Here is a 12,544-nt window from a genome sequence, read left to right on the forward strand (position 1 = left end):
CAGTTTCAAATCTCAACCTGTCTTGAAGCTCATGTTAAACTCATAGAACCAATACACACATAAGGACCATGCTGTTAGCACACAACTAGCACAAACTAAATAGGATGTACATACTAGTTACCTACAAAATATTCAAGCAACCAGTAACCTACTCACCAAGACCACTTTCCTGATCAACTGGTCTTAAAAACCACAAAACTGTTCCAACTAAGCAACTTTTTAGTCAGCATTCCTTCAGTATAACCTTAGATACTGTATAAAGATCGTTGTGACATTCTGACCCCAGCTTTACATTTCATCTGAAACAGGAGTGCCCAGTCCTGCAGGTTTTCAATACATCCATCATCCAACACACCAGGATCTAATGAACGCCTCCTCACCAGGACTCTCGGAGCTGGACAAATGTTGATGAGGGGGTTTAGGTGATGCATCGAAAAGCTGCAAAGCCTCTCCACAGAACTTCCAGCTGTGGAGAGGCCATTACACCGGGTGTAATGGAAGAAACTTTCATCATGAAGGGTCTGGAAAACGTCAAACTCAAAGCCTGCAGGCCAGACCTGGCCTTTCAGGTCAAATGTTTCTGTGGCCCTCTAGACGAGCTTTAACCTTCAAGATAACAATTGTGTCCTTGAACAAATCAAAGTCAAGTCAAGTCAAATCAAAGTCAAATCAAATGAGTTGTGTACAAACTACTTAAATGTGAAAGGATGTTAATTTTTAGAAGGCCTCATTCAATACAAAGACAGCTTTAATATTTTAAGTTTTATCAATATATTCTGCTACAACCTTCATAATCTTCATGTGACATGAAATGAAAATTAATTTGAAACCCTACTCCTAAGTAAAAAACACAACTTAGGACCTAATTCTTCATTGCACATTTTAAAACACCACCCTTTTTTATTTTTTAGCAAATCTCATTTTTATTAAAATGAGCAACTCAGAACACAGCAAGAATAAAACAAGAATTCTAAAAAAAAAACCATGCAAACAAACTTCTTAAACTCAAACTGGACATACAGGTTAACAAACACTATTAAAAACATGCAGAAAAGAAGAAATGACGCAGAATGAAATATTTTTTGTTGTCAGTAAAACATAGATGTGAAACAGGAACGTTGCAGCTGGAAGCCGGTGGAGTGTTCAGGCCGCCTGCTGGTTGTGGAACATCCTCTGCAGCAGCTGCTGGGCGATGGCCCGCTGAGCCTCCTCCAGCATGACTCTGACACTGGGTCCTGGCAGGACCATGACCTTCCCCCTGAAGGTGCTGCTGATGCCGGGGATCAGAACCTCGTAGGTAAATTTAACGAAACCATCTGGTCTGGCCAAACTGTAGTGTAGCTCATAGAACGGCTGGCCAAACCCGTTGGCCTCGCAAACCTTATGGAGGAGCATCACTGGGGACGGCGCACAGACCATGTGTTGCTGGGGGTGGTGGGAGGTTGGGAGGGGGTAACACGCGTGTGGCTGCAGGGGAGAGACTGGTTCCCCCACTGCCCTGCAGAACCCTGGAGAGACGGGTGGAGCAGCAGGCTGGAGCTGCGGCGGGGCTGAAGGGTGAGAGACGGCCTGGCTGCAGGACACGAAGCACGGCTGCAGCAGAATCTTTTGGGCTGGAGGAGAACATGTCTGGCTGGGGCTCGGGTTCTCTCCTGGCTCCCACTTGATGGAAATCTCCAATGAAAATCGCTTCTTGAATTCTAGACAGAGTAGAGATGTTTATCTGACTTTACTACAGCTCTTCTCTGTCACACAGAAAAACCACAAACAGCTCCTTACAAAGTATTTATACCCATCTTAAAACCACAACGTATTGTGTATTATTGGGATTTTTATGACACAAAGGAAAAGAAGACTGATGTGGAAGGAAAATGATTCATTGTTTGAGGGGAAAACTGCTAGAAAAGCCAAAAGAAATTGTGAACGATGAGGTTAATTCTTTTGCCTGGTTTCGAATCGTGCTCTGTCTGTAGTTTTAGCAAAGGCAGCAGATGAAGTGAAGGACGCTGTTCAGTTAGTGTTGGACATGCTTGCAAATATACGACTATTAAATTTGGAACAAGAGGGATGTTTGAAGCAATTTATTGCTGGCAAAGATGACATTCAGCTCAACACTTCTCTCTTCACAGTGAGGGATCATTGTTTACAGGAAATTTACAGCGCCTCACATGACCAAATGTTAGTGATCGGGTAAAAATCAGACAATTGTTTAAAATGTCAGCAGAAGCCACGCATCCCGGATCTGATGGTTTCTCAATAGCCGAGGGTCCAGACTGTACAAAGCCTAGTCAAAACCAGGGTCTGGTTTTTACTTGGGTAAATGAATAGAAATGGACAGAAAACTTTTCAGATTTACATTTGTTAAAACTTTAGTAATGTAACTTGTATTAGATATATATATATATTTTTTAATTTTTTTTTTTTTAATTTTACATGTAGCGTCCAGCTACTCCTCCTGGCTCTGACTGGTTGTTTTTGGTTGCCATCACTGCATTTCTTCAGGCAGGAATAACAGCTCAGGGAGATCAGACTTTTCACAGATTATCCATCTTATAACAAACTGTCAGGATATCGAGACAGTTTTAACAAATATATAAAAAGCAGGTTATTTATAAAAGTTACATACTGGAGCTTTAATAAATAAATAAAAATAAAAATCAAGCAACATTTTCCATCACAATTTGGCACAGTGCTGTGCTGATCCATCTAAAACAAACTGAAACAAATTAAACGTAGTTGTAGCAAGACACAAATAATAACTGAATAAGTTATAAGTGGTATGAATTCCTGTAGAATGACAAAATGTGTTAAATTATTAAAAGACCAGAAGTTGGACTGGTCACTAGATTACCTGCCACTAGATCCTTCTTGGCCATCGACGCGGTATGATGGGAGGAGAAGGCAACGACAGCAGAGACCCCCTCTATGCCAGGACCGGTCTTCAGAGAAACCCTCTCCACCCCCTCCACCAGCCGCCGCAGCACCTTGAAAACACACACACACACACACACACACACAAATCAGTCTGCTACCATTACCTTCCAGAAGGCCTTGTGTGTTGGTACATAATTTGAATAAATTCATTTCTGATCACTGCATCTTGTTGTTCAGTTTTAATAAGTTGTGTAGTAAATTCAATACGTCACTCCCAACAGGCAGACCGACCTAACCTGCTTCAGGTCTTCTTGTTTAGTGGCAGCTGGCAGATTTCCAATACAGAGGTGTCTCTTCTCTGTGCTGCGGCGGACACAGAGGTAGCACTTGGGCTCCAGCATGTAGCCGTTCAGCTTGAGGACGGCCTCTGTGGCGAGGGTCTGTGTGCCATATTTGGCGTAGGCAAAGCCCCGGTTCTGGCCACTGAAGTTCATCATAAGGCGGAACTCCCAGAGAGGTCCCACAGAGCTGAACAGGGGGATGAGCAGGTCCTCGTAGGCGTCCCGAGGGATGTGGCTGATGAAGACCTCACAGTGCTCGCCTGGGGTGGGACCGTTCCACCCTAAACCAAGAAGAAGGAGGGCTATGAGGCTCAGTGGCAGATGTACTGCTACCCATCAGGATAAATATGAAGATTAGAAACACTTGGCTACATTCCAGGGGGAACTGCACACACAGAAAGAACCAGCTAGAGGTGTGTTAACAGGAGGAGGTTATATTCAGTGTGGAGCTTGTGATCCCAGTTATCAACTTGGGCTACGTTCACACATCAGGCAAATGCAACCCACATCAGACTTTTTCATGAGAGAATAAACAGCCCAATTTTGATCTTTTGACCCCCCCCCAAAAAAATCAATTTGTATCAGCTCCATGGCTGAATAACTTTAAAATCCATCCACAGCATTATTACCTCCATAAACAGAGCACTGACATCTACCTTCTTCTTCCACACATATGGACTTTGGGCTCGCAAACCGTTCAGACCAAAATCTGATTGTGGTTGCATTTAATTAATCACGATCACGCAAAAAATAAAATAATAAAAAAAAGTTAGATTTTTGCAAAAAAAAAAAAAAAAATAATAAAATAAAATAAATTTAATTGAGAATCAAGACCTGCTATATGATTTTCCATACTTGCATATGGAGCCGATCTTCTCTACCTTTCCCTTGGGGACTTCTAGAGGTTTGACTGACTGACCCGCCCACCAGGTCACGTCTGCTGTTTGCAATTAACAGTAGTCTCTGTATCGTTACCAACTCAGTAACTTCCCATTGTTAGAAACATTTTAGACAAAATGTTTGCACTCCAAACAGTTCTCTGTGACAATATTGATTCCTGGTGACATCATAACAGCAATACGTTGTGCAGCCTCTCTTCTGGTTTAACCAGCTCTATTTACCTTTCCAGAGGCTAAATGAATAGCAGTCCGAGTCACAGTGTGGTTATTCTGTATCTACTGCAGGTCATTCTGCTACTTTTTATATGAATTCTGTGAGGTCACCACAACACAGCAGATAATCACCACCAATCATGGGAACTATGTATAATATCACAAATTCTAAGCAGAAGACCTTTTTTAAATTTCCATTATACACCATTTATCAATATTTGTGATGTTTACTGCCAAACAAATAAAATATACTTTCTTTCACTGCTGAATTTTTCTACTAAATACATCACCTCTGCCTCCCCATGAAAAGAAATGAATAGATAATCCTATTAACTCCTACTTTACTCATATTTATGTGTTAGACACAGTAAAATTATATTGAATAATACCAGTGTTATGGTATTTTCAAAACAATGTATAACATGGTTTAATTATTTCAATTTAAAAAGAAAAAAATTATTCATCCTGTTGTTAAATTCTATCCATAAAATATATAAATCCATAATAAATATTACAGCTATGAAATATAGGCCCACCAAATCTAGTATTTCTAAATCTGCTAAATCTAATATGAAATCAAGTTTTATCAATGCAGAATATTAGACATTTTTATTCTTTCATACAGCAACAAGTCTAGTAAGCCGACTTTATGTGGAGCTCCTTCAGTTTACACACCATATAACTGCATATACTTCCAAACAGACACATTTATCTTCCTTGTGGGAAAATAAAAAGTGCATGGCCTTTCCTTCAGTCAGCTGACCAGCAGGGTGCAGAAACAGCAGAGGGACAGTTATGCATTTGTCTGTTCTCCACAGCCAGACCAACTCTGGCCAGTCAGGTCCATTTATCTCATCAAGAGGACTCTCCATAAGTACTGAGCAATAAACAACTTTTTTTATTGAGGAACAGAAAATGACAAGAATGATAAAAGTCAGCTTTAACATTCTATAAGACAGACCATGCATGAGGCCAACATCGGTCTGCTGCAGTGTTAGACCGCAGCAGCTGAAGGAGAATGAAGAAAATGTCGACATCTTGGAAACAAACGTAAAACCTCGGCAGACCTAAATACTGGGAACGGACCCGAGCGGTGTGAAAAAGTGCTTTCACATTGTTGCATATAAATGCTTGAGATAGTCAAGATAAAAATAACCAGAGTTAATATAAGTAGGTTTCAAATGAGGATTTCAGTTATAAAGGGAAAAAAACAGTCAAAGCCAACCTGTGAAAAGTGAGCTCACTCTCACAACTCAAACCGAGGCCTGATTACCATCTCATTTGCAGATGTAACTACTTAAATAAACCTGTGTGACGATCACAAAAAGCAACATGTAAAAAAAAAAAAAAAGAAATTAAAAACAGAAGAACAAAGTCACTGATATCAGACTGGAAAGGGATACGGAAGCCTTTTTTTTATTTCCAACATATTTATATTACAAGCTCAATACACAACAAGACCACAGAGAGCATAAAACAATATACCAAATAAAAAAGTTCCTTCCCACATGGATCCATCAAACTATTCAATCAAGAATCCTATGATCCAAGTTACAGTTCAGTTCCAAGCCCCTCAATGGTTTCCTCCATTTTAGCAGAAACATGTCAGTTGTTTCATCAGCATAATGTCCTAGTTTTATTTAAACAAAGACATTCAGTATTTCAGCTTTTTGTGGAGAAAGAGAAAGACTCATATCTGACCTGCTTTATCAAAATAGCTTTCCTTTCCTCCATTAGACATGTTTGAATAACTTCTTTCTGCTGTATCAGAGTCAGGAAAAAGTCCAGGATCTACCGGCATGTGTTTACTGCACTGATGTCAACACTTTCTGCCCTCCAGAAAACCTGAATGATGCAACATTCTCTCAGACAACAGAGCCAGCAGAGGTCAGACAACCAAAATGACTCCATCAATGTTTCAACCTGTAGGTCACAAAACAACATCTAACACTCTGCAGGCCTCACTTTCCTCAGGCAAGGTCAGAGTGCATGACTTGACAATGAGAAAGAGAGACTGGATAAACCAAGGCCAAAACCACAGCTGACCAAAACCATCACAAACATTTTACCAAAAACATCTTGATAATCCCAAAGACCTTTAGGGAAATAATCTGAGGAGTGAAAAGACAAAAGTAAATCGTTTTGGAAGATGTGCATCTGTGGTGTGGAACTAGCAGCATTTCAGAAACAATCGTACTGAAAATCAAACTCGGTGGTAGTATGATGGTTTGGAGCAGCTTTGCTTTCTCATGACCTGGACAACTTGTCATTACTGATGAATCATGACTTTTGCTCAGTACCAGAACATCCTGAATGTCCAGCCATCAGAGCATGGCCTGAAGCTCATTTATTACGCAGCAGGAGAATGATCCAAAGTACGGCAGCAAGGTCACCTCTGAATGACTCAAAAAGGGAAAAAACAAAAAACAAAATTCAGCTTTGGAGGGGGTCTAGCTAAAGTCTGGACTTAAATCCAATTCAGACATTGTAGAGTAACCTAAAACATACTGTTCATACTTCCAAACCCTCCAGTATAGCTGAATTTGATCATTTTTGTAAAGGAGAGAGGGTTAACATTTCTCAGTGATGTTAAAGACTCATCAACACTCTTAATGTCAGTTGTTGGTGCTAAGGGTGGAACAATGGTTTAGGTTGTTTGCTTTTTCACGTACGGCCAGGTTGGCTTGGATAACTTTTTCCCTTAATGAATAAAATTCTCATTTAAAAATTTATCTTTCAGTTTAATCACCCCATCTCTGTCTGATTCAATTTTGATGATGTAAAACTTTCAGTAGAGACAAAAACAGCAGCAGAAGTCTGCAAAGAGGCAAATAGTTTTTCACAGCATTGTATGCCCAACGCGTTTATGATGGTGTCCCAGTGTGGCTGTGCGTCTCACCCTCAGGCGGTCCTCCGTACTTCCTCTGGCCATTAACCTGGGTCAGCCTGGTGTTGGTCGTTTCCAGCCAGGCTTCCAGAGCCTGCACTCGCTCAATGTTCTGCACCTGACAGTCAAAACACAGCAGGGCCGCATTGTTCACAACACCTCAGCAACCAACAGGAAACAGTAACCTCTCTGAGTAAATGAGCTATGTCTGCTACAAACTGTCTAAAACTAAGAGACATCCAGTCGGATGCCTTCTGACTGCTGCTCATCTCTACACTTGATGTATATTTCCAGAGGTTGAGACGACAAAACTCAGAGTGGTGAGGAAATTGTGTTACAATAAAGGAAGAAATAATCAAAGAATCGTTCAATTATAATCAATATTTTCAACAACAATATCACAATTAGTTCATTCCACATATCATGCAGCCCTACTGGAAAATGTTACTGGAAAATTCCCCTTTAGTGGAAGGAAAAAAGATGGAATACAAATGTGCATAGGAAACATTTAATAACAGCAGTCTTGAGAGGATCGTGGAGTAAACCCCGACCAGGAGTTTACAGCTTGCAGACTACAGACTGGAGTCAGAACTTCAGGATCCACCTCACACAGACGTATCCAGGACATGTTCTACTGCTGTCATTCCTTTTGATAGGCCATTACTGGACCAGACACGACATCAGAAACATCTGACCTGGGATGTTATTTAATGGTCTGAGGTCCTGTTTTCAGATACAAGTAAAGTTGCTAGTTGAGAGAGGAAGATAATTTATGTTTATGGGTCCAGAGTGAAGTTTCCACAGGCAGTAGAGGGGAACCATGTTACCTGCTGGTTCTGGTCCACTGGGTTTTCTCAGGTCCACAGCCTGACACAGTCACTTTAGAGCTCTTCATACTTCCTTCTGCTGATCAGCTTTATGGAGATGCTCATTAGATTTTCTAGCAGATCTTGGTACCAACCAACACAGCCAAAGGTACCTGTACCAAAGGCTGCTTCAATGACCCTGGAGGCCAACAATTCAGTCTGACATTAAACCCACAGAGAACTTGTGGACTGATGGTTGATAAAGTAACCAGGGCCTCCACTGCTCCTCAGAGGAACCACATACGGATCTCCTTCATGTCATGCTGCACTGATGGAGGAAGTCATGCAAAGGGAGCCCTGAACCAGTATTTAGTTTATGTCTTGCCCAGTACCTGGACATGCTTTCAGTATGCATGCCGATCAATATTAAAAATGACTAATTTAATATTCTAAACTGGATTTTTTTTTATTTTCATTAGCTAAGCAGCTGCACAAAAGCATAGTTATCAACTAGCAGCAAGAAGGTTTTGGGTTTGAATCTCAGCCTGAAGTCTCTTGTCATGGAGTTAGTATGTTCTCCCGGGTACTTCAGCTTCATCCAACAGTCCCAAAACATGACGGTGGTCTTTCTAACTGGGCTGATGTTAACATTTCATATCATCATCATCAACAGAAACATATCGCACTAGGTGAATAAACCTATAATAAACACGTTTTAGATTTGAGCTACTGAATTAATATATTTCTTTAATCCGATGCAACTTTACACGGAGCGAAAACTTTAAACATGTGGCAGTACCGAAAAATGATCATGAGGTGGCGCCACAGAGCAGCAGCTGGCCGTAATTAAAATCAGGTGTATGTTTAATCAAACGTCCTATCGAAATTATTTTTATTTTACAAGGATATAAATTATCTACAGTTACATCAATTTAAAAGACACGGACAAAACATTTTACCGAGCTAAAACAACAACAAAACTTGATAGCGATAGTATTACGGCTAAGCTAGACCTGAAAACACCAGTACCCTCTGGAGAATATCGAGGCTGGTTCTGGCGTAATAAAAGTCTGAAGTTCTGTAAATTCGCTACAATCAACAGCAGATCTGTCTAAATAAATAAATCATCAAACATGTTGTCAGTGAGCAGCAATGCAGTAACTGCGGGGCTGTGGCGTGTTTAGATTAGAGGCGCAGCAAAACAACAAACACTTGAACAAGGTAATAAACAGACGCGTCCACTGCATCAATGTGAGTAAACCAAGTGAACTGGGAATGCCCCAACTTAAAACAATGTAACAACCCTGACAGGCGCCACCGCAGCCCGAACTTTTAATGTTCCCTGTTACATGCTTGCGGACATTCCAAGTGGCTACAGACCGAACTGAATCTGCGGCCTGCAGAGCGCCAAACTCACCTGACTGCACTTGTTTTCCATCTTTCCCACCGTGTTTGTGTTACTCTTCTTGTGGAGAACCACACCACGTGTCTTCCCGTTGCTCACCTGCAGACCTTCTGCTGATTGGTGGGTCACGATATGGCGGGGCCTCCACCGCCAATACGGCGCGCGGGCTCCGTGGCAGCTTCCAGTAAACCCACAGGACGTTAAAGAGTTAAAGCATACATTACATATGCAGCAAGCAGGGCATATGTAATGTATGCCCTGATTGGTGCATACATTACCAATCAGGGTTATACGCAACATTTAACATATGCATCACCTACATATACAACGGCTACATGCAACATCGACATATCCATAAAGCACTAAGACCATAGACATCACCCAAAGTCACATAGCAATGACATAGACCAACAACATCTACACATATGACTTCGACTTATTTTTGACACAAATGGAACCTTCTGATTCTGTTATGATGAGTTTATGGTGAAGAACAAAAACTCCTGTTCACGGTTTGCACCGCAAACTCACCTCCAGATGTTTTTTGCTGATGTCACCCATCATGTATCCAGTGTATTTCTTAAAACTCTGAGGATGACGTCTTAGTGTAATGGCTAAACAAAACCACAAGATGTCGGTGTTGAGCCATATAAGAAAAACGTCTAATTTTCTAAATTAAAACCTGACGCTTAATAAAAGCAGGTTTACAATTTGCTCTTGTCATCCAGGAATTTCTCACACTGTCATTGCTCCAGAAAATGATGAGGGGTGGGGGTGGGATAATACATGTCTCTTTGAAAAACTCTGATACAGATGCAAATCAAATGCTTCAGACTTATTGGTATTAAAAAAAGTAACAAGATTTTCAGTCAACAAATCATTTTTAATGTTTGAAGACTTTGTTTGTAAAAAAAAGAAAATTATAAAAAGAAATTAGTGATATGATCTGTCATCTTTTCAGGTCAAATAGAGGAAAGATTTATACACGGTGTTTATTTAGTTTCTTGAAGAAAAAAAACAAAGTCTTTTGTAGTGTTTGTGCTGCCAGCTCTGTCAGAGCCACGCTTTCTGTCACTCGGTCAGGTAATGGCTCATTACTGAACATTCATTTGCATAAATGTGCAGATCTTTGTTTTGGATTCCAGGCTCATTCCATATTTTATCCTCTATTTGATCTGATAAAATATGAGCCATAAATTACAGCAACATTTTAAGGCATATTTTACAAAGACAGATGTTTGTATCATATGTGTAAATTGTTGCCTGTTATTTATTTTTTTTGCTATAAAGAAAAACAGCTGACTGAGTGTCCTCTCTAACTAATGATCTGATGATTTTTTTTTTTTGCCATAATAATTCCACACATAACATAATGTGGATTAAAGTTGTTGTTTCCTCTTTATCCTGCAGAATGTGATGAAGTCACACTCCAAAGCCCGGTGTCTGACGTAATATCAGTTCAGCTGCAGCAGTTTGCAGTTTTCTAAATCTTTCACCTCTCTCAAACAAAAAAGCAACAAAATATGACAGGCTGAGGTTGCAGGTGTAAGGGTTAGTGTTTTTCTTCTCTTTGATGAGTCATGTGATCACCGTTCTTTACCTGGGTGGGAGGCGGACCAGAAGTCCTTCAGTTACATGGTGAAGCCTCAGTACTGACAGTAACATGATGCCCTCTGGTCCAGAGAAACTCAAGCTCACTCTGTTGGTTCTGCAGCAACCATCTACTGTACTGGGTGCTTTGACTTGAGAACTTTATTATGTTTACAAGTATAAGCAATAATCCTTCAATTGTATCCAAGACCCACATTTATAAAATAAAAGTAAGAATTGAAACGGGTCTTGTGGTTTTGAGTCTGCATGTTGTCCTTTTCTTTGTTCTCTGTTGGTTCTCCTGTTTCCTCCTGTGACGGACCAGCGACCTGTCTGACCTCCTGACCTCCTGCTAACTGATAAACAGTCGTATTCAATAAATTAGCATACATGTCCCTGAGAGACTTGATTGTCAGATTAAAAGTACATTTTGAAAATAACATTTAAGCAAGTTATAAACATACTTTTCATTAAGCTCACATTTCTGTTTTTTTCTGTTTTCATTCATTGTAAGCATAAAATCATAATTAAACAGAAGAAAAGGACTTTCAAACATTAATCTGTGTGAAATGAATTTATAAAATGTGTTTCCCTTGGTGATAAAGTTTATAAAAAAAAATTGGCTTTTCAATAGTATTGTACTTTACTGAAAGGCTCTGTGGGTGCCGTGATCCTGACAAGTCTACAAGGAAGAAGCAAGTAGAAAAAAAGGCGAGACATGTTTGTTAGACATACAGAAGAACAAACACAATTATTTCATAAGTTCCAAAGCCATTTATGGGCAAATACATCGCAATCTTGTGTAAAGTCAATATTTACAGAGTTAAGTCATGCTCAGGTTCTCAGTGGGTTAAGATCTGGCTCCTACGTCCAGCAGAAACTCAATCTGTGTCCATTATGTTTTCCCTGGACAAAAGTAACTTCTATGCTACATTCTTTGTCAAAAACAGTTTTTCCCAGTGTGTGCAGACGGAGTTGCACCTTCCAGCTGCCAGGCTGAGCACTGGTGGAAAAACAACTGTGTAAGTGCACTCCACAGAAAGAGGTAGTCCTGTTTGAAAGGAAAACTGTTCTTTCAGCTGCTGTATTCTAAGCAGCAGGTTCCTCACATGAGAGGCCATTTCGATGCAAACTGATGATGGCTGTGTGCTTTTCTGACAACACAACAAGCCAAGAAATGAATGCATGTCTGTCCCTCATTTGGAGAAATCAGTCTGCTGATTAGACTGACAGTCATTTCAGACTGACTTTCACAGCTTCATTGACTCTGATGATGCAACTGGACTGAAATGAAGGTAGTTGATTGTTTTGTGGCAGAAAAAAATAAATAAGAGTAGAAATGTGATTTGATATGAAAATACTTCGTTAGGTGAGAGTTTTTATTGTTCTGAATAAATCTGCATCCAATCACTGCACAAAAACAACATGTCTGCACAGAAACTGCAAACTGTGTGGAACACAAGTTTTATGTCACTACCCAAACATTTAGTAAGGCAGTATTTAATTTAATTTAATTTAATTTAATTTAA

At 40.1% G+C, this 12,544-nt stretch overlaps 1 protein-coding gene across 1 annotated transcript; it reads right to left on the bottom strand.

Annotated features, from left to right (window-relative positions):
* Positions 1-909: 909 nt before the first annotated feature.
* On the bottom strand, positions 910-9,664 carry dnd1 (DND microRNA-mediated repression inhibitor 1). The gene is made up of 5 exons (XM_015023214.1): positions 9,438-9,664; positions 7,227-7,332; positions 3,171-3,496; positions 2,852-2,984; positions 910-1,700 (listed from the first exon to the last, which is right to left on the bottom strand). The coding sequence occupies exons 1-5, from the start codon at positions 9,456-9,458 to the stop codon at positions 1,144-1,146; spliced, it is 1,143 nt and encodes a 380-aa protein (XP_014878700.1). The 5' UTR covers positions 9,459-9,664; the 3' UTR covers positions 910-1,143.
* Positions 9,665-12,544: the final 2,880 nt, after the last annotated feature.

Source organism: Poecilia latipinna, unplaced genomic scaffold, assembly GCF_001443285.1.
Source record: "Poecilia latipinna isolate Pla-1442-1.1 unplaced genomic scaffold, P_latipinna-1.0 Scaffold3234, whole genome shotgun sequence".
Lineage (NCBI taxonomy): Eukaryota > Metazoa > Chordata > Actinopteri > Cyprinodontiformes > Poeciliidae > Poecilia > Poecilia latipinna.